At 43.4% G+C, this 23,199-nt stretch overlaps 1 protein-coding gene across 3 annotated transcripts in view; it reads left to right on the top strand.

Annotated features, from left to right (window-relative positions):
* Window positions 1-331: 331 nt before the first annotated feature.
* The window catches only part of LOC129812579 (arf-GAP with SH3 domain, ANK repeat and PH domain-containing protein 3-like), a 54,245-nt gene continuing 31,377 nt past the window's right edge, over window positions 332-23,199 (top strand). For all 3 annotated transcript variants that reach the window (XM_055864248.1, XM_055864247.1, XM_055864249.1), the window contains exons 1-3: window positions 332-685; window positions 6,869-6,941; window positions 18,196-18,341. In XM_055864248.1, the coding sequence (XP_055720223.1) occupies window positions 524-685; window positions 6,869-6,941; window positions 18,196-18,341 (381 nt within the window). In that variant the 5' untranslated portion in view covers window positions 332-523. The remainder of the gene's footprint in view (window positions 686-6,868; window positions 6,942-18,195; window positions 18,342-23,199) is intronic.

The raw sequence follows: 23,199 nt of genomic DNA, 5'->3' as shown, positions 1-23,199 counted from the left end.
TAAAAGACTAGCAACACTGCGTATTATTCAGCGTCCCATGAAATGACACCATATATAGATTCTACAGATCCTTCAGACTGCTCCCAATCCCGCAATTACATCTGCACAAATAATCGTTTTTTCGCTATAAACCCAATATTGTCAATACCTGTCTCAACATTGTACTTTTTTTTTCATGTACATTTTTTGCATTCACAACAAAATCGACATTGATAAAAATGTAATATCTTTTGAAACAGTTATCCACTTTGCAATGTTTTGAAATGCGGGCTTTTTATTTTGAAGGTTTTCTTAATACCATATGAAAGTGACGTCATCTTTAGTGCTGCTACCATATTGTAGTCAGAAGTGGATCTCACTCGAATTGCACCGCAGTGTGAGAAAAATCGGACAACCATCAACTTTCACTCATATAGCTGTGAACGTGGGAATGCTGTCGCGGGTAATTTAACCTTTTCCACAAAGGAGAACCAGTGCATTTCCCGCGGAAACATGCGTGTTTGAAACTTTAACGACTTTTTAAATGTCTTCAGTTGGACCTTTTTACTTGGAGAGCAACATGCCGGAGCATATCAGCATTTCGGACTTTGTTGCTCTGACAAACGAGGACTTGGCATCACCGACTACCTCGATTTTTCAGTCCAAAATGAGTGAATGTCGGAACACAGTTTCGGCAGTCGAAGAGGTGAGCTGGGCGTTTCAGTGCGCACTATTGTTTACCTGTCTACAGGTAACTTGTTGTTGACAGTTAGTGGTGGGAGGTGAACCAATAGGTAGACGAACCTCCAGTGAGTAAACTAGCCAAGCATAACAGTTTTGCCAAGTTCACTGTCATTTATAAAAGTAGACTATGTATAAATATATTTTACCTTAACGCAACACAGCTGATTCAAATAACCAACTAACTATAACTTTGATTATTTGAATCGGGAGGCAGGACCAAGTTTGGGAAGCTCCCGAGTGGCGCAGCGATCTAAGGCACTGCATCACAGTGCTAGAGGCGTCTCTACAGACACCCTGGTTCGAATCCAGGCTGTATCGCAACCGACCGTGTTTGGGAGTCCCATAGGGCGGCGCACAATTGGCCCAGCGTTTTTTGGCCGATGTAGACTGTCATTGTAAATAAGAATTTGTTCTTAACTGACTGACTTGCGTAGTTAAAGGTTAAATAACAAACAATTCAAAAGCTACAGCAACACGTTGAGCTTTGTCTTGCAATGGGTGTAGCCTTAGCCAAAAGGCCAGCAGATGGCGAAATAGAGTCGTGTCAATTTATCGTTCCAATTAGTTATATGCAGCTGGCAATGCATTCATATGCCTCGTTGAACGGTTCGTACCGAAAAGGTTCTCCATTCAGGCTGTATAGGCTTCGATTTCCACGTGAACTTTATTTAATGGCGGGAAAATATGCGTACTTTCTTTATGAAACACCATTTTCCACCACCATGCAGTGACAGCCCATCACATTACCCCGGAGTGGGACTCCCCCTTTCTGTCACAAGTTTGCATCTGGCACTGAAGGAGGTAATGTCGTCGTGCGTTTGTATCCAAGTACGTTTAGTTTATGGTTGACACAGCTTGTTGGCCATTTGCCAATCGGTGTTTCTCAACGAGTTTAAAATCACATGATTGCGTCCAACGGGTAAATAACCACCTCCCACATGGTTATAAACGCAGCATCAGAATGGAAACTTGAGAGCCCAACATAACAATCCGGTTACAACAGACAATGCAAAGAACATTGTGAATGGCATTTTCATTTTCCTGCTGTACCGAAACCAACCCTTGACTCCAACCGAAATGTGAACCGTTAAGGCGTCTGCATACTTCAGTTCGCCTGGAAGCTAGCTGAAGTCCACTAGGCGAACCGAACGAGTGTGCTGGCATACTCCCTTAAAAGACTGTCACTTGAAAAACGAGAAAAAACGGCAGTACTGTTTGTTAATTTTGAGACGCCATAGCACTTCCTAAAAATAGTCTTAATTAATCTAAAATAACTCTTAAAATATGTCATTAATTTCGACGTTTTTGCAGAGGACATCTGTCGCGCAATTTTACATCTAACTAAGATGTTTGAAGTATTTCTAAATGGAAAAACTGCATTAAAACGAGGGGTCTCTCGTTGAATGACAACAAAGAATTTACTGAAGGTCCCTAATTTTGACCAATCACCGACGAAGGGGCGTAGACTTCGGCTTGCTTCAATAACATTTTTGTGGGAGAACAATCGAGTGAGGGAGAAAAAAACACATTATAAATTAACTTACCGAAGTTCAAAACAACAATGTCGTCATAATATATGCACAAACTCTTCCGAAGTGTTTCGGCTGGGAAGCATGCGGAAACCTTTTATATATTTTCTTTATACACTTTAGGGATGGAAAAATGTTTTCAGTGTAAACAGCTAAAACAGATAAAGTATGTAGAAAAGATAATAAAAAAATATATATATATACACTGCTCAAAAAAATAAAGGGAACACTTAAACAACACAATGTAACTCCAAGTCAATCACACTTTTGTGAAATCAAACTGTCCACTTAGGAAGCAACACTGATTGACAATAGATTTCACATGCTGTTGTGCAAATGGAATAGACAAAAGGTGGAAATTATAGGCAATTAGCAAGACACCCCCAAAAAAGGAGTGATTCTGCAGGTGGTGACCACAGACCGCTTCTCAGTTCCTATGCTTCCTGGCTGATGTTTTGGTCACTTTTGAATGCTGGCGGTGCTCTCACTCTAGTGGTAGCATGAGCCGGAGTCTACAACCCACACAAGTGGCTCAGGTAGCGCAGTTCATCCAGGATGGCACATCAATGCGAGCTGTGGCAAAAAGGTTTGCTGTGTCTGTCAGCGTAGTGTCCAGAGCATGGAGGCGCTACCAGGAGACAGGCCAGTACATCAGGAGACGTGGAGGAGGCCGTAGGAGGGCAACAACCCAGCAGCAGGACCGCTACCTCCGCCTTTGTGCAAGGAGGTGCACTGCCAGAGCCCTGCAAAATGACCTCCAGCAAGCCACAAATGTGCATGTGTCAGCATATGGTCTCACAAGGGGTCTGAGGATCTCATCTTGGTACCTATTGGCAGTCAGGCTACCTCTGGCGAGCACATGGAGGGCTGTGCGGCCCCACAAAGAAATGCCACCCCACACCATGACTGACCCATCGCCAAACCGGTCATGCTGGAGGATGTTGCAGGCAGCAGAACGTTCTCCACGGTGTCTCCAGACTCTGTCACGTCTGTCACATGTGCTCATGTGCTCAGTGTGAACCTGCTTTCATCTGTGAAGAGCAGAGGGCGCCAGTGGCGAATTTGCCTATCTTGGTGTTCTCTGGCAAATGCCAAATGTCCTGCACGGTGTTGGGCTGTAAGCACAACCCCCACCTGTGGATGTCGGGCCCTCATACCACCCTCATGGAGTCTGTTTCTGACCGTTTGAGCAGACACATGCACATTTGTGGCCTGCTGGAGGTCATTTTGCAGGGCGCTGGCAGTGCACCTCCTTGCACAAAGGCGGAGGTAGCGGTCCTGCTGCTGGGTTGTTGCCCTCCTACGGCCTCCTCCACGTCTCCTGATGTACTGGCCTGTCTCCTGGTAGCGCCTCCATGCTCTGGACACTACGCTGACAGACACAGCAAACCTTTTTTGCCAAAGCTCGCATTGATGTGCCATCCTGGATGAGCTGCACTACCTAAGCCACTTGTGTGGGTTGTAGACTCCGTCTCATGCTACCACTAGAGTGAGAGCACCACCAGCATTCAAAAGTGACCAAAACATCAGCCAGGAAGCATAGGAACTGAGAAGTGGTCTGTGGTCACCACCTGCAGAACCATTCCTTTATTGGGGGTGTCTTGCTAATTGCCTATCATTTCCACCTTTTGTCTATTCCATTTGCACAACAGCATGTGAAATGTATTGTCAATCAGTGTTGCTTCCTAAGTGGACAGTTTGATTTCACAGAAGTGTGATTGACTTGGAGTTACATTGTGTTGTTTAAGTGTTCCCTTTATTTTTTTGAGCAGTGTATATTAGGTCCATTATCTTTGAACTAACAAGCACCAAAATAAAAGCTAGACATTAAGGGAGAATTGAACATTCCAAAGTCTATTCATTTAGAAGTATTCATTTTGTTATTGTTTTAGCAAAAGAACACAGCATTATCCATGGCAAAATGCATAGAATTGCAGCAAACTTTAAAACTGCAACATTATCACAGCTTCATGCCAGAATATGTAGAAGCTCAGGAAATTAGAGTTAAAAACTTCAATGACAACCTGACCAAATTCACATAGAATTGTGAGTTATAGATCTGTCACTCATTGAAAGCAAGTCTGTGTGCTATTTCTATGTGTCCCGGTAAGGTTATTTTTGCCTCTTTTGGTTTTGTACGCCAGCTTAAAACAGCTGAAAATACAATATTTTTGGTTGTGGAAAAGATATTTCACAGTGGTTTAGATGGTACAATGGTTCTCTTCACGATACTTGATTGTTTTGTCACATAAACTGAAATTAAGCAAACTTCTAGAATTTTAACAACCAGGAAATGGCGGAGCGAGTTCTGCATTTTGCACCTTTTTTTACATAAAAAAACAAAAAACGTCTACATCGCCAAGATTGGGGCCTCAAATGTTGCTAGGCTGACACACACACACACACACACACACACATAGACATGTAGTACGGATGCACACACAGTCACACACCCATAAAGGCACTTAGCGCACACACACCAAAGCCGGGAACTGCTATAGTGATAGTGACGTGTCCAATGTTTGCGACGCATACAATAGAATAGAGGAAAGATGGCATTGTTTGTTGAGCATACACCCAGTCCGTGTCAATGGTAACCGTTTTATTTCTGGGTGTAACCGTTTTGCTCTTCTCAAGAGTGTAGGGAATTTTTGTGAGTGTGTATTCAATGCTGCAGACAGGCCACAGCAGGGGTGAATGTGTTTCCCAACCCTGGTCCTTGAGTAACCCCAACAGTACACGTTGTAGCACTGGACAAACACACCTCATTCAACTCATTGAGGGCTTGACGATTAATTGACAAGTTGAATCGGGTGTGCTTGTCCAGGGCTACAATGAAAATGTGTAGTGTTGGGGGTACTCTAGGACCAGGGTTGGGAAACACTGCACTAGGGGTTAGGCAGCGTAACAAGCCTTTTGATTGAGCCTAAACAGGGTGTGCTGGAACTGCTCCATGGTGGTCTGACCTGTACGTGGACACTGTGTACATTCCTTTGTTAGATGGTGACATCACCTCATATTGGAATGGAGCCATCACCTCATATTGGAATGGAGCCATCACCTTAACCCTTTTAGACTTAAGTCAACAGATTTGACATTGAAGTGTAGTAGTTTGACATTCCTTTTTCACTTTGACCACAGTCTTGCCCTGACTCCTCCTACTACTGAAACAGTGGAAAGTAAGGGAGGAGTTACTCCATTTTCTAAGTCTCTCCATACATTTCCATACATGTTTAAAGTCCCATGCAATTTTTCATTAGACAAATAAGACACGAGAAGGGCTGTTGTTAGGCTATATAAACATTAACCACGACTGGTCCAGTAACTAACTTTAGCTGTAATATATCTACTATTTTGGTGCCAAAGGAGTGCCATGTAGCTAGCTAGGTTCTTTAAAATTCAAGTCTGTAACTCGAAGCCAGTTCAACTGCTTTTCCCCCCACTCTTCCCCCTCAGGGACTGATTTAGACCTGGGCCACCAGGTGGGTGTAATTAATGATCAGGTAGAACAGGTAATCGGCAGTACTCTGGACCTCGTAGGGTAAGATTTGAATACCCCCGTTCTTAAGCAAACAGAGTAGAGTGAAGTTACATGTTGACGCACGTTAGGGCGTTGAACCTGAAAAACGACAGGCGAGGCCGGTGGTTGGTGCATGAGAGACATCATCAGCCCAATGATGACAAGCGTGGTGGTGCTAGACGGATTAACCACTGATTCACCTGTTAACGCAAAGTTAGTCACGGCGTGGGAACTTCTGGGTCACCATGACCGCTGCTAGACAGTCAAAGAATTGCGGTTTTCCTATAGACGGTCCGACAGGTTACATTTCTTTCACTGTTGCTCTTTGTCAGTTCTACTAGGTGACATTCTAACTTGAAGTCTGTGGTGTAATGTTGCCATTTTTGCTCCGATCTCCCATTGACATCAATGCATCTGTCTGCGCATGTAACTATGTTAAAGCCAGATTTGCATGCATAGACAGATCTCAAGTTAGGATTTACCCCGTAGGGAAGGCTCTTCCTTTGTCTTCCTAAAACCTGCTTCTAATGGACTGGAGTCAATATGACACTATACACTGTGCAAAACATTGACTTGCACCCCCTTTGGCCCTCAGAACAGCCTCAATTCATCTGGGTATGGAAGGTGTCGAAAGCGTTCCACAGGGATGCTGGCCCATGTTAACTCCAATGCTTCCCACAGTCGTGTCAAGTTGGCTGGATGTTTTTTGGGTTGTGGACTATTCTTGATACACACAGGAAACTGTTGAGTGTGGAAAAACCCAGGAGCGTTGCAATTCTTGATACAAACCAGTGCACCTGGCACCTACTACCATACCCCGTTCAAAGGCACTTAAATATTTTGTCTTGCCCATTCACCCTCTGAATGGCAATACATACACAATCCATGTCTCAATTGTCTCAAGGCTTTAAAAATCCTTCTTTAACCGGTCTCCTCCCCTTCATTTACGCTGATTGAAGTGGATTTAGCAAGTGACATTAATAAGGGATCATATCTTTCATCTGGTCAGTCTGTCATGGAAAGAGCAGGTGTTCTTAATGTTTTTCACACTCGGTGTATGTTTCATTAACGCTCTTCTTCTCTCTCTGTGTTGCAGTCAATGGAGATGGACCAGAGCACCTTACAGAGGATGAAGAAGATGGTCAAGGCTATCCACAGCTCTGGAATCAGTAAGTGGCTCCTTGCCACACACACACACTGTATTACAAACACTCAATGCATATTAAAACATAACTGCAGGCTTTAATATGAGACTTGGGTGTGGGGTGAGGTCTCATTATGGTTAGCGTGTTTGTGGATGAAACAGAGGCTGACATTGTATGGGACGTGTTGACTGAGCCACTCCTGTCTGTCTGAGCCACAGGAGGTTGGTGGCACCTTAATTGGGGCGGACGGGCTCGTGCTAATAACTGGAGCGGAATTTGTGGAATGCTAACAATTACATCCGACACATAGTTTCCAAGTGTTTGATGCCATTCCGTTTGTGCCATTCCAGCTATTATTATCAGCAGCCTCCTGTGGTCTGAGACGAATGACAGTGTGTGTTTGACAATGGGCTCAATGTTAGCTGTTTGACGGACACTGTTTAGTTCAGACTCCAGAGGTCAAGTAGGGCGCCCCCGTGTGTGTTTGTGTGCACACGAGTGTGTGTGCCCACTGTCCACCTACCACACACTTTGGCTTATAATATAGTTGCTTTGTTGGCAGGATGGTTAGAATGATCAAGTCACCCACCAGTTTGGCATGCTGATATTGTCTGAGTCCAGCTATGAAGAATACTGTACAAGCTTCAATGTCAGATTCTGGCACCTTTTTGAAGAAACTTCACTTCATACTTTGATGTGAACAAACAATTTACTCACCAGTTTCACAATGCTAACATGATGTTGAACAGCATCATCAGTCAACTTGGATGGCGTTTCGAAATGAGTCTTGGATGCAATATAAAAAGTGACTTGTTTTTCAACTTTTTCCAAACTCTGAAATAGTCTGGTTTCCATTTTGTGGGTTTAACTGTCAGATGTGAGTCGGAGTGAGCCAAAGTTGGGAAATGTTTGTCAGCCCCTACAGTTCAGCAGTTGAGACCCCAACTCCACTATTCTCCCCCACCCCCTTCTCAACACCCACTTTCTCTCACCCTCTTAAAGTGGCACTCCAGTCTCATTTTCACCTAATTTATTTAATCAAAGGCACATCTCAGTAGGTGGTCTAGGTATGTCATGACATGGCACAAGTGGGGGGGGTGGGACTTTCCTCTTTTCTCTATGGCTCCTCTATTGTTCGTCAAGCAAAGGTTGGAGGCTGACGACATCACAACTTCCAATCGGACCAACTCCTTGAAGGCCTTACTCTTTGAATGTGTGAAATTGTGCTCAAAACATATTTTTTTTTTGACCCTTTAGTGCAGTGGTCACCAGCCTTTTCCTGAGTCACTTTCGGGGTCAAAAAGCAAGCCAAGATCTACCGCTCAGAATTTTTTTCCAAACATCACTTAATTAAAAAAAAACATTAACCTAACGAAAACAGTTCTGTAGGAATGAGGTTTGTGCTGTAGGCCTAATACATTATCACAGCATATTGACTGTATGCCTGGCCTGCCAATATTGTTCTTCTCAGACCATATAATATTTCAAACTTGAGCTTTGATAACGAAATACATCAGTTGGTGTAGCACTTGCGAGGCACGGCTGAGCATAAATTGAAATAATTTCCAAATAATTCGCTTTTTTATTTTACTGGACTGATGGTACCTGCATCTGATGGTCATGGTGTTTTTTCCAGACCACTGGAAACTCTGGGGGGGGGTGGAGAATGTCGGAGCTCTAGAATGTCGGAGCTCTAGAAGGATGCCAGAGTTTCTGACTTCGAATGCCACTGCTTCAGTGTGTGTACTTTACTATATTTATACTTGGGATATCTCTTTTCAACAGTAAAAGTTCAAACATCACTGGAGGATTTCTTTAACTGGATACATATGGGGCTGTTCCATTCCAGTAAGGCTAAGGGGGGGGGTGCCTCTTCCTTTTCGTTGTTAGTGGCTGGCTGATTCAGAACCGCTCAATCAGCCATGATGTTCACGTGTGATGTGTTGATAAACTCAGCAAAAAAATGAACATTCTCTCACTGTCAACTGCGTTTATTTTCAGCAAACTTAACATTTGTAAATATTTGTATGAACATAACAAGATTCAACAACTGAGACATAAACTGAACAAGTTCCACAGACATGTGACTAACAGAAAAGGAATAATGTGTCCCTGAACAAAGGGGGGTCAAAATCAAAAGTAAAAGCCAGTATCTGGTGTGGCCACCAGCTGCATTAAGTTCTGCAGTGCATCTCCTCATGGACTGCACCAGATTTGCCAGTTCTTGCTGTGAGATGTTACCCCACTCTTCCACCAAGGCACCTGCAAGTTCCCAGACATTTCTGGGGGGAATGGCCCTAGCCCTCACCCTCCGATCCAACACGTCCCAGATGTGCTTAATGGGATTGAGATCCGGGCTCTTCGCTGGCCATGGCAGAACACTGACATTTCTGTCATGCAGGAAATCACGCACAGAACGAGCAGTATGTCTGGTGGTCATGCTGGAGAGTCATGTCAGGATGAGCCTGCAGGAAGGGTATCACATGAGGGAGGAGGATGTCTTCCCTGTAATGCACAGCGTTGAGATTGAGCTTGTTATCATTGCAGGCAGTCTGATGATGCTGTGACACACCGCCACAGACCATAACGGACCCTCCACCTCCAAATCGATCACGCTCCAGAGTACAGGCCTCGGTGTAAATGCTCATTCCTTCAACGATAAAGGTGAATCCGACCATCACCCCTGGTGAGACAAAACCGCGACTCGTCAGCAAAGAGCACTTTTTGCCAGTCCTGTCTGGTCCAGCGATGGTGGGTTTGTGCCCATAGGCAACGTTGTTGCCTTACAACAGGCCTACAAGCCCTCAGTCCAGCCTCTCAGCCTATTGCGGATAGTCTGAGCACTGATGGAGGGATTGTGCATTCCTGGTGTAACTCGGGCAGTTGTTGTTGCCATCCTGCAGGTGTGATGTTCGGCTGTACCAATCCTGTGCAGGTGTTGTTACATGTGGTCTGCCGCTACCAGGACGATCACCTGTCTGTCCTGTCTCCCTGTAGTGCTGTCTTAGGCGCCTCACAGTACGGATATTGCAATTTATTGCCCTGGCCACATCTGCAGTCCTCATGCCTCCTTGCAGCATGGTCTAAGACAAGTTCACGCAGATGAGCAGGGACCCTGGGCATCTTTTGGTGTTTTTTTCAGTCAGCCTCTCTGTATCCTCTCTGTGTCCTAATTTTTCATAACTGTGACTTTAATTGCCTACCGTCTGTAAGCTGTTAGTGTCTTAACGACCGTTCCACAGGTGCATGTTCATTAATTGTTAATGGTTCATTGAACAAGCATTGGAAACGGTGTTTAAACCCTTGACAATGAAGATCTGTGAAGTTATTTGGATTTTTACGAATTATCTTTGAAAGACAGGGTTCTGAAAAAAGGAAGTTTCTTTTTTTGCTGAGTTTGTGGTTGGTTAGGCGGACTCTCCATCCTTGTATTTTATTTTTAATTTCCCTCTCTCATCCCCCTTTACCCCATCCACCAAGAATGGCCTATTCCTCTCAGCTCTTGCCAGGGATGCAGTGGTTTGTGTGTGTTGGGAAGAGATGGGTTTGCTGGAGTTTTAAAGGTCATTAATTATCTTCCCCAGGGACATTAGTCAGCATTCTGTTGCTTGTTTGATATTGTGAAGACACCCGTGGTTAGCGCACAGACCTTGGCTCACACTAGCGGTCGACCAATTAATCGGAATGGCCGATTTTAATTAGTGCCGATTTCAAGTTTTCATAACAATCGGAAATCGGTATTTTTGGACACCGATTTTGGCCTTTAAAAAAAATTATTTTACACCTTTAATGAAACGAGGCAAGTCAGTTAAGAACACATTCTTATTTTCAATGACGGCCTAGGAACGGTGGGTTAACTGTCTTGTTCAGGGGCAGAACGACAGATTTTTACCTTGTCAGCTCGGGGATTCAATCTTGCAACCTTACGGTTAACTAGTCCAACGCTCTAACCACCTGCCTTACATTGCACTCCACGAGGAGCCTGCCTGTTACGTGAATGCAGTAAGAAGCCAAGGTAAGTTGCTAGCTAGCATTAAAACTATCTTTATAAACAATCAATCAATCATAATCACTAGTTAACTACACATGGTTGATGATATTACTAGTTTATCTAGCGTGTCCTGCATTGCATATAATCGATGCGGTGCGCATTCGCGAAACAGGACTGTCGTTGCTCCAATGTGTACCTAATCATAAACATCAATGCCTTAAAATCAATACACAAGTATATATTTTTAAACCTGCATATTTAGTTAATATTGCCTGCTAACATGAATTTGCCAGAATTTTACGTAATTATGACATAACATTGAAGGTTGTGCAATGTAACAGGAATATTTAGACTTATAGATGCCACCCGTTAGATGAAATACGGAATAAACGTTTTGTTTTCGAGATGATAGTTTCCGGATTCGACCATATTAATGACCGAAGGCTCGTATTTCCGTGTGTTATGTTATAATTAAGTCTATGATTTGATAGAGCAGTCTGAGTGAGCGATGGTAGGCACCAGCATGCTCGTAAGCATTCATTCAAACAGCACTTGTGTGCGCTTTGCCAGCAGCTCTTCGCAATGCTGCGCTGTTTATGACTTCAAGCCTATCAACTCCCGAGATTAGGCTGGTGTAGACGATGTGAAATGGCTAGCTAGTTAGCGGGGTGCGTGTGTGTTTCATAGAGGAGACGGTGTGACAGTGATTTGCTGGACACTGTCAGTGATTAATTTAGAATTCAAGGGACACTTAACCAGCATGGCTACCACAGCATTCTGCAGCGATACGACATCCCATCTGGTTTGCGCTTAGTGGGACTATCATTTGTTTTTCAACAGGACAATGACCCAACACACCTCCAGGCTGTGTAAGGGCTATTTGATTAAGGAGAGTGATGGAGTGCTGCATCAGATGACCTGGCCTCCACAATAACCCGACCTCAACCCAATTGAGATGGTTTTGGATGAGTTGGACCGCGGAGTGAAGGAAAAGCATTCAACAAGTGCTCAGCATATGTGGGAACTCCTTCAATACTGTTGGGAAAGCATTCCAGGTGAAGCTGGTTGAGAGAATGCCAAGAGTGCAAAGATGTCATCAAGGCAAAGGATGGCTACTTTGAAGAATCTAAAATATATCTTGTTTTGTTTAACACTTTTTTGGGGGTTACTACATGATTCCATATGCGTTATTTCATAGTTTTTATGTTGTCACTATTATTCTACAATTTAGAAAATAGTAAAAAATAAAGAAAAACCCTTGAATGAGTAGGTGTGTCCAAACTTTTGACTGGTACTGTATGTAAAAAATCACTGAAGCTGGAGACTCCTCTCCCTCACTAGCTTTAAGAACCAGCTGTCAGAGCAGCTCACAGATCACTGCACCTGTACATAACCCATCTGTAAATAGCCCATCCAACTACCTCATCCCCATACTGTATTTATTTATGCATCTTGCTCCTTTGCACCCCAGTATCTCTACTTGCACATGCATCTTCTGCACAAATACCATTCTAGTGTTTAATTGCTATATTGTAATTACTTTGCCACCATGGCCTATGTATTGCCTTACCTCCCTTTTCCTACCTCATTTGCACACACCGTATAGTCAATAATACAGTAGAAAAAGTATGTTTGTTTATTCCATGTGTAACTCTGTTGTATGTGTCGAACTGCTTTGCTTTATCTTGGCCAGGTCGCAGTTGTAAATGAGAACTTGTTCTCAACTAGCCTACCTGGTGAAATAAATAAACTGTATGTAAAGACACACGATTAAATTGAGAATAGTCTGATGGGTGAGAATATTGTCACTTGTGATAGACTGCACACACTGAGCATCAAAGGCAAGAAACAGCGACAGCCACTATTTAAGATGATCCCAGCTTTTTCGTGCTGCGATATTTATTGCTGAATTCTTAAAATTAGGCACAGATATTCACTTTACAACCCGTGTAGCCTACCTGGCAAATTAAAACGTAACCGCACATAACCTCCATTCGCTATTCAAGTGGAGACTACTGATTTTGTTTTTTTAAAATAACAATAATTCCACACATTAATAGGCTATATGTAAAGACGATATTCAATTTCGAATAGTTTGACAGGTGAGAATCTTGTGCTTGTCAAATTGTGAAGTGTGTGTGTGCAGCCTTCAGCAAGGAACAGAGCAGATCGCAATTCCTTTCATGCTACTTTTTTCAAATCATTAGTTGCATCATGCAGCCTAGAATGTTTTAGAAATCAAAACATATAGCCTAACATTTGTATCACAACTAAAGTTGCATAAATACATGTAAATGAAGCATATAGGAGGACCTTTTTCTTTGTTAACCGCTCAATACCGCTCAAAGTTTGGCAACGTGTCTCTGCTAAGGCCGCCTGAGGCCCTGCCTTTTTTACTGACGCTGCTGGCAAATGACAGACATCACAGCTCTTAGCTCCATCTGTAGATGCCTACGGGACAACTTTATTTGTATTTCTTTTAAGTCTTTTTAATACATTTTTATCGTGTTAATAACACTTTTTTTCCTAGCTAGCTATTTGTGTAGGTAATTTAAAAGAATTGGGAAAAATATATTGTTTCTATTTTATTCAGCTATGTTCAATTATCCTTCTTACTATAAAATAATGCTACGGGAATTACAAGATAATCTAGCGTAGCCCACAGCCATAGGCCCTGATCTGGCTAGGCCATATAAGGTCTACTTATACTATTCCGTTCTTCTGAAATAGGCTACATATCCTTCATATCATGTGTGTTTTCTTGTTGTTGACCTGCCTAAAATATATATATATATATAATGGATTTACTGTGGTGGTGTAGGTTTATTAGACTTTATTAAATTGTGTGGAAGCTTGGCGCTCTTAATTAAATCCATCGTGAAAGTTAGCGGACCGAAGTGAGATCAGGAGACTAGATTTTTGTGGAAGGAAGCAGTGTGAAGAACACTACAGAAATTGGAGCACAGCGATAGCAGACAGCCTCTTGTGAGCTAGGAGTATAAACACACTTCAGAGGATAACCTTGAGTCATTCCATCTCAAAGTGCAATGAAGAGGATTTCGACACCCACTATCTCAGATTGTTCTGACATAGTTTGATTAGAAACAGAAAATATTAGCATTCCTGAAACCAATTTGTTGAAATAATATTTGATATCTGAGAAATGTATCTGAAATTTGATCTCTCTGATTGCACCCAAATTGGAAAAATTGTATTTATAGGATTCATAACTTCAATAAAATCGTACTTCTGATTTGGACCATAGTTGTTCCTAACAATTAGTAAGACATGAGGAATCCAATAAAATGATTAATAGCCACACACACCATGCCAAGTTTTGCCAACCATATGCCGCTGTTCCTGCTACTGCCACCTCACCCTTTAATCTACACTGCTCAAAAAAATTAAGGGAACACTTAAACAACACAATGTAACTCCAAGTCAATCACACTTTTGTGAAATCAAACTGTCCACTTAGGAAGCAACACTGATTGACAATAGATTTCACATGCTGTTGTGCAAATGGAATAGACAAAAGGTGGAAATTATAGGCAATTAGGCAATTGGTCACCAATTATAGGCAATTGGTGACCACAGACCACTTCTCAGTTCCTATGCTTCCTGGCTGATGTTTTGGTCACTTTTGAATGCTGGCGGTGCTCTCACTCTAGTGGTAGCATGAGACGGAGTCTACAACCCACACAAGTGGCTCAGGTAGTGCAGTTCATCCAGGATGGCACATCAATGCGAGCTGTGGCAAAAAGGTTTACTGTGTCTGTCAGTGTAGTGTCCAGAGCATGGAGGCGCTACCAGGAGACAGGCCAGTACATCAGGAGACGTGGAGGAGGCCGTAGGAGGGCAACAACCCAGCAGCAGGACCGCTACCTCCGCCTTTGTGCAAGGAGGTGCACTGCCAGAGCCCTGCAAAATGACCTCCAGCAGGCCACAAATGTGCATGTGTCAGCATATGGTCTCACAAGGGGTCTGAGGATCTCATCTCGGTACCAATTGGCAGTCAGGCTACCTCTGGCGAGCACATGGAGGGCGTGAGAGGGAGTGAGAGCACCGCCAGCATTCAAAAGTGACCAAAACATCAGCCAGGAAGCATAGGAACTGAGAAGTGGTCTGTGATCACCACCTGCAGAATCCCTCCTTTTTTGGGGGTGTCTTGCTAATTGCCTATAATTTCCACCTTTTGTCTATTCCATTTGCACAACAGCATGTGAAATTTATTGTCAATCAGTGTTGCTTCCTAAGTGGACAGTTTGATTTCACAGAAGTGTGATTGACTTGGAGTTACATTGTGTTGTTTAAGTGTTCCCTTTATTTTTTTGAGCAGTGTATTTTGCTGGTCTTTTGCTCCTGAAGAAAATAATTTGTATGGTCATCCTTACAATTCAAGCCAGTCCTCCATTTTTAAATAAATTCAGTTTGTCCTTCTTGCAGGCTTAAGGCCTTTGCAGATTGTATGTCGCATTCAGTCTTTTTTTATGATTGTCACACTGTTACCAAATTTTTAAATCTTGATATCAACCTGGCCAGATTGTAGTATTTACTTCAGTTCTGTAGTGACATTCTGCTTTTGGCTTAAGAGGCTACGTCAACTGACACAGGCTACGTCAACTGCAGCGGTGTATTCGATCTGTGCATGTGCCAGCACAGATGCTTATGTGTGAGTGAAGTGAGCTCGTAAAAACTTTTTTTTCACAGGCCTGAACTTAGAATTAAATAGGTTTCCCCAAAATAACATGGTGGCTTAGGTAGAACGTTGAATTTTGATTGCCGATTTTGTACGTTTATCATAATCCCATCAGCCTGATTTCCGATGTATGTAGCCTAAACACGATTTTAAGGAAATTGTTCTTCTTACACAGCATGTACATGTATTAATCTGGCTAGTCACAATAATCATAATTGTGTGCATTACTCCGTGCCAGCCGCGTTACTATTGGTCAGTTACCGGGTCGACTCGTAAAACACCAGCCACGCTATACGATAAAGGCAAAGAAAATCTGACACTGACAGAACTTTGTCAGAGCCTATGACCACACGTAGCAGCAGACCTAGACCCTGTCACATTGAAAGAGCCAAGATGTCTGACAATCTTTTACGACCTAAGACTTTTCCTACGACGTGGAAATGTTGTCTTGGGCAGTAAAATCGTGGCATATGACGGCTAATATCATACAGTCTGTAAAGGCGTTTAATTCGTGTCCAGGAAATGGCCCCTCTGTGATTTATATTCCCTTAAAGGGTATGGATTAGTTAGACCAGGGTTTCTTAAACCTTTTGACGGTGTAGAGAAATGTACATTTCCTGCAATTCTACATATTTTGCCGTGTGACCCAAAGGAAATGCGCAACATTTTTTCAAGAAAAAGCCACAATTTTACTCATTTTGCCATGAGGGGGGGATTTTTTCTCCAGTTTTAGTTTGACTAGTAGAGAAATGTACATTTTCTGCAATTCTACACATTTTGTCATGATTTATGCCATGTTAATATATCCGAGTGAGAGCGACTAATCAATCAATGGGGGCACCCTGGAGGTCAGGGCCCCTGGGCATGTGCCCTGTATGCCTGGTTGGAATTCTGGCCTTGATAGCTGACTAGAGCAACTTAACCATTTATAAAAATAATAATAATTCTGACGTGGCTAATTGAATGACTGTCAGTGAGTGAGTGGGGGAAGGACCCAAACACACACAGAGCAGTGTTTTGCAATGTTTTTGGGTTGGGTTTAATGGTAAATTTCATTCTACGAATAGAGATGTTTTATAATAATTGTATTGAAAATCATACGACTGGTTTGCAATGGTTCATAATTGTATTTTATTAGGATTGTTACATTTTTAGTCACTGGCCCATTTCTCCATCAAAGTTTTGGGCTTGTAGAAAAATCTTTAAATGACAATTGCACCATAAGGATAGCCCTCTCGAAGAACTGCTGGACTTTGTTGGACTATTTTAAGGTGATTTGGGTTGAAGCATTAGGTTGCTAAGAGAAGGAATTGCTTTTATGGAGGACTGGCTTGACCACAATTTACTTTCATCATGAGCAAAAGCAATTGGTTTTCTACCCAAAGTTGCAAAGAAAATATTGTGATCCATTTTAATAAATGGAGACCAGCAAAATTGATAACATTTATTTATGGTAAATAATGCAATGTCTAATTTCTCTGAACGGGGGGAAAAAACATCCAGATTCACATTTAATGCATTAGGGTTGAAGAAGCAATACTCCAAGCTGCAGCGCCATACAACTTGTCAAAAATAGAGAACCGATACTGCATACTAGTTGTTGGGGTGGGATTGCTGTAGAGTGTTGACAATTTTACTGGAATCCTCATGTCTTACTCAATCTTTGGAAGAAATTTGGTCCAATTTGGATTTTAGGTACTATATTTGTGAATCCTATAAAATGAACGGGGTCAATTTGGGTGCAATCAATTAGCTGAATTTCTCAGCTCTAATTACATTTAAACAAAATAAAGTTTCAGGGCCTCCCGAGTGGCGCAGCGGTGCTTGCTGCGTTACCAAAGATCCTGGTGCGATACCGGGCTGTGTCGTGACCGGGAGACCCATGAGGCAACGCACAACTGGCCCAGCGTTGTCTGGATTTTATTATTTATTTTACATTTATTTAACTTTTTCTTTAACTAGGCGAGTCGGTTAAGAACAAAGGGTATTTATTTACAATGACGGCCTACACCGGCCAAACCCTAACCCGGTTGACGCTGGGCCAATTGTGCGCCGTCCTATGGGACTCCCAATTACGGCCGGTTGTGATGCAGCCTGGAATCGAACCAGGGTCTGTAGTGACACCTCTAGCACTGAGCAGCAGTGCCTTAGACCGCTGCGCCACTCGGGAAGGGTTTGACCGGCCAGGATGTCCTTATCCCATCGCACGCTAGCAACTTTGGCGGGCTGGGCGCATGCACTCTGACACGGCCGGCAGGTTTACGGCGTTTCATCTGACACATTGGTGTGGCTGGCTTCCGGGTTAAGCGTGCATTGTGTCAAGAAGCAGTGCTGCTTGGCAGGGTTGTGTTTCGGAGGAAGCACGGCTCTTGACCTTCGCCTCTCCCGAGTCCGTACGGGAGTTACAGCGATGGGACAAGACTGTAATTACCAATTTTGGCTATGATGAAAAAGGGGTAAAAAAACAAATCAGTTTCAGGAATGCTAATCGTGTCAGTTTCTAACTACCGAAAAGATTTCCGAACAATCTGAGATGGTGCGTGTCATGGCTGATGGAAACAACAATTTAAGTGTGTTTGTGGTTCTAGGTCACGCAGAGAACAAGGAGCAGTACATCGACGTGCTGGAGAACCTGGGGAACAGTCACCTGACCCAGGACAACAACGAGGTGTCCACTGGGTTCCTGAACCTGGCTGTCTTCACCAGGGAGGTCACCGCACTCTTCAAGAACCTGGTGAGAGTATGGGAGAGACTTTGGAGGGATAGGGTGTAAGTTTGAGGTAAGACTTTTGGGAGGTGGAGGAGAGAAGAAATAGGTGCAAGACGTCAAGAGTTTTGAGTGGTAATAGAGACATTTTTAGGGGTTAAGGGGATTGGGCTAAGAGTCTGGGAGAGGTAAGGCACTTTGGAAACAGGGATGAGAGAAACTTTGGGGGAAGGGGTAGGAAATTAGTGGGGTGAATAGGGTAGGGAGAGGTGCGGGAATAACCTTTTTGTATCTAGGGGAGGGGCAATGGCTGCAGAGTTTGGAGTGATAGGTGTTGATGTAGTGATGGTGTTGAGAGGGGGAAGAGGAGTGTATAGTTAAGAAGAAACAGTTCTTTTGAGAATAGACAGATTAGATTTTTTTTATTGGATGTGGGTGGTGACAGAACAGATGTGGTCAAGTTAGGCCATATTCATTAGTTGGCCACTGTTGCAAAACTATTATTCCAAACGGAAAACATGTTTCAACGAAAACAGGAGTTTCTATTGGACAAATTCGGGTATGTACCTCACCGTTTCTTCCGTTTGGTTCCTAGTGAGTACACCCCTGGGTGACGTCTTAAGAGAGGTGCTAGAGGTGACAATAGGCTGTTGCTAACACCAATGCAGATTCAGTCAGATCATAAACATTTGAAGTTGAGCGCCAATGACCTAAGGTAGATGTACAAATATACACTGAGTGTACAAAACATTAGGAACACCTTCCTAATATTAAGTTGCACCCCCCGTTTGCCCTCAGAACAGCCTCAATTCGTCAGGGCATGAACTCTACAAGGTGTCAAATAACATTTTCATTGGTGACATACACATATTTAGCTGATGTTATTGCGGGGTGTTGCCGAAATGGTTGTGTTCCGAGCTCAAACAGTGGAGTAGTATCTAACAATACACTCATCTAAATGTAATATTACTAAATATTAGGACGAACAATGTCGGAGTGGTATTGACTAAAGTATAGTAGAATACAGTATATAGATATGAGATCAGTAAAGCAGTAAGTAAACATTAATAATCGAACACTTGTCACTTTAATAAAGTGGCCAGTGATTCCGTAAACGTTTGGAGTTGAGCGCCATCAATGATCTAAGGTAGATGTACAAATATGCACTGAGTGTACAAAAGCGTTCCACACGGATGCTGGCCCATGTTGACTCCTTTGTGTGGTGGACTGTTCTTGATATACACAAACTGACTGTTGAGCGTGAAAAGCCCATCAGCGTTGTAGTTCTTGACACAGCCAAACCGGTGCACCTGGCACCCACTACCATACCCTGTCCAAAGGCACTTAAATATTTTGCCTTGCCCATTCACCCTCTGAATGGCAATACATACACAATCCATGTCTCAAGGCTTAAAAATCCTCCTTTAACCTGTTTCCTCCCCTTCATCTACACTGATTTTGAAGTGGATTTAACAGGTGACATCAATAAGGGATCTTAGCTCTCACCTGGATTCTCCTGGTCAGTGTGTCATGGAAAGAACAGGTGTTTTGTACACTCAGTGTAGAATAGTCCTAATCCGTCTGGTTATGTGAACTCATTCTATTTCTGATGTAACTCTTCTCCATCACACACATATAGTACTTCATGTCTGCAGCTCTACACATGAACAGTGCTGAGTGGTCCTACCGCCATCCCTAAGCTGTGACTTAACCAAGCCATGAGCTCATTAATCGTGTGCCTGCGCTCGTGCGTGGTCAGAGGGGTTATTTCTGAATGAGTTGCAGTGTGGTTACAGCTGGAGGGTCAAAGGGCCCCTGTTTAGGGAGAGGGGTGAGGAAAGACCCCGTTCTTGTCGCAGCAGTATGTGTGTGCACATGCTTGAAGTAGTGAGTCGTGTGTGTGTGTGTGTGTGTGTGTGTGTGTGCATGCATTGTGTTGGGGGGGATACAACAGCTGCAGGAGAGCACCTCGCCCCTCCGAGAACTGGAACCCCCCCTACTGATAGTCGATTTATAATTCATCCCAGACCTCCGTGTGTTGGGAGTGGACAAGGCAACTCCTCCTTTCCCCCCCCCCCCCCCCCCCCAGCTGTCAAATTCCCCATCAGGACCTTGAGGAAGTGCTTGAGGAAACTGAGGAAACTAATCCAAAACACTACCACTGCTTGTTTTAGGGGCTTTTACAGTAAACTGTGTGTGTGGGGGATGGGGGCTGTGTGTCTTGAGTGCGTGCTCTGAAGAGGGTTGTTTCACTGTTACACAGAACACAGGGCCTTCTTTCCATTTCTTCAATTCTCGGAAGGAAATCAAAACAAAGCCAGCTTTTAAAAAGTTCAAGTTTGCATCAATCTCTCAAGGTGAACTCCGAAGGGGGAAATGGTTGTCTTTTTATTTACCTACAGAGCTGCTTCAGTACAGGAGATGTTTTCGGCACTGAACTACGGTTGCAAAATTCTGGTAACCTTTCCAAAAGTCCCAGATTTTGCTAAAAGACTGGTTGGAGGTTTCCAGATGTCCTTCTTCTAACCAGGATTTCTAGAAAACCTGTGCATTTTGGGAAGGCTCCTGGGATTTTGCCACCCTACACTGAGCAGTCAGTTAATTAGTACATCTACAAAAATGGGTCAGATGTTTTGATTATCCAATTGAGTGTTATCACTTCATCAGCATGTGAGGTACATCAAACTGTGAATGTACTACACTGAACAAAAATATAACAATTTCAAAGAGTTATTCATATTTTTTTATCCCGTGTTTTACCAGGTAAGTTGACTGAGAACATTCTCATTTACAGCAATGACCTGGGGAATAGTTCCAGGGGAGGATGAATGAGCCAATTGTAAGCTGGGGATGATTAGGTGACCATATGAAGGCCAGAATGGGAATTTAGCCCCGGACATCGGGGTTAACACCCCTACTCTTACGATAAGTGCCATGGGATCTTTAGTGACCACAAAGTCAGGATACCCGTTTAACGTTCCATCCGAAAGACGGCACCCTACACAGGGCAATGTCCCCAATCACTGCCTTGGGGTATTGGGATATTTTTTTTAGACCAGAGGAAAGAGTGCCTCCTACTGGCCCTCCAACACCACTTCCAGCAGCATCTGGTCTCCCATCCAGGGACTGACCAGGGCCAACCCTGCTTAGCTTCAGAAGCAAGCCAGCAGTGGGATGCAGGGTGGTATGCTGCTGGAAATTAGTTAATTGAAATAAATTCAGTCATGTGAAATCCATAGTTTAGGGCCTAATGAATTTATTTCAATTAACTAATTTCCAGCAGCATACCACCCTGCAAAATAATTTAAGATATCTGTGATGAACATATGCAGATTGGTATTTCCAATTCAAATATGCATATGTTCATCACCGATATCTTAAATTCTTTTTTTAAAAGGTAGGGGCGTGGATCAGAAAAGTAGTCTGTATCTGGTGTGACCACCATTTACCTCATGCAGCGCGACAGATCTCCTTCACATAGAGCTGATCAGGCTGTTGATTGCGGAATGTTGTCCCACTCCTCTTCGAAGACTGTGCAAAGTTGCTGGATATTGGCGGGAACTGCAACCCGCTGTCAATCCAGAGCATCCCAAACAAACTCTTTGGGTGACATTTCTGGTGATTATGCAGGCCATGGAAGAAATGGGACATTTTCCAGGAATTGTGTACAGAGCCTTGCGACATGGGGCTGTGCATTATCATGCTGAAACATGAGGTGATGGCAGTGGATGAATGGCGCGACAATGGGCCTCAGGATCTCGTCACAGTATTTCTGTGTATTCAAATTGAGATTTGATCAAATACAATTGTGTTCATTTTCCGTAGTTTATGCCTGCCTGCCCATACCATAACGCCACCACCATGGGGCACACATTGACATCAGCGAACCGCTAGCCCACACAACGTCATAAACACTGTCTGCTAGTTGAAACCGGTATTGATCCGTGAAGAGCACACTTCAGCGTGCCAGTGGCATAGAAGTTGAGCGTTTGCCCACTGAAGTCAGTTACGACGCCGAACTGCAGTCACGTCAAGACCTTGGTGAGGACAACGAGCACGCAGATAAGCTTCCCTGAGACTGATTATGACAGAAATTCAATGGTTGTGTAAACCCACAGTTTCATCAGCTGTCTGGGTGGCTGATCTCAGAAGATCCAGCAGGTAAAGAAGCCGGATGTGGCCCTGTGCTGGCGGGGGGGTTACATGTGGTCGAGGCCAGTTGGACGAACTGCCAAATTCTCTAAAACGTTGGAAGCAGCTTATGGTAGAGAAATTAACGTTCAATTCTCTGGCAACAGCTCTGGTGGACATTCCTGTAGTCAGCATGCCAATTGCACGATCCCTCAACTTGAGACATCTGTGGCATTGTGTGACACAACGGCACATTTTAGTGGCCTTTTGTCACTAGCACATGGGGCACCTGAATAATGACCACGCTGTTTAATCAGCTTCTTGATACGCCACACGTGGTGGGTGGATTATCTTGGCTCACAAACATGGCCGTAAATACATTTGTGCACAACATTGGAGAGAAATAAGCTTTCGAACATTTGGAACAACAGATCTTTTATTTCAGCTCATGAAACATGGGACCGACACTTTACATGTTGCCCTTCTATTTTGTTCAATGTAGTTTTGCAAGAGGAGCTTAAATGGACACAGACCTCTATAAATTCATAAACTGTTTTGAGGTCTTCCTATTAAACAATGGTTGCTTGTTTTCCGCCAGGGTAGGATAGAAAACAGCATTAGAATCGCTCTATTTTCGGGAGACTGCAGTTGCCTTTGTCTTTTAATATGCATCGTTTAAAAAAATTTTTTTATCGTGTGTTGGTCATTGTTGCGTGTCCTGCCCTTGTAAGTCATTGATGCATGCTGTGATAAA

The sequence above is a fragment of the Salvelinus fontinalis genome, chromosome 16, assembly GCF_029448725.1.
Source record: "Salvelinus fontinalis isolate EN_2023a chromosome 16, ASM2944872v1, whole genome shotgun sequence".
NCBI classification, from domain to species: Eukaryota; Metazoa; Chordata; class Actinopteri; order Salmoniformes; family Salmonidae; genus Salvelinus; species Salvelinus fontinalis.
This window is presented reverse-complemented; position numbering and strand designations above follow the sequence as displayed.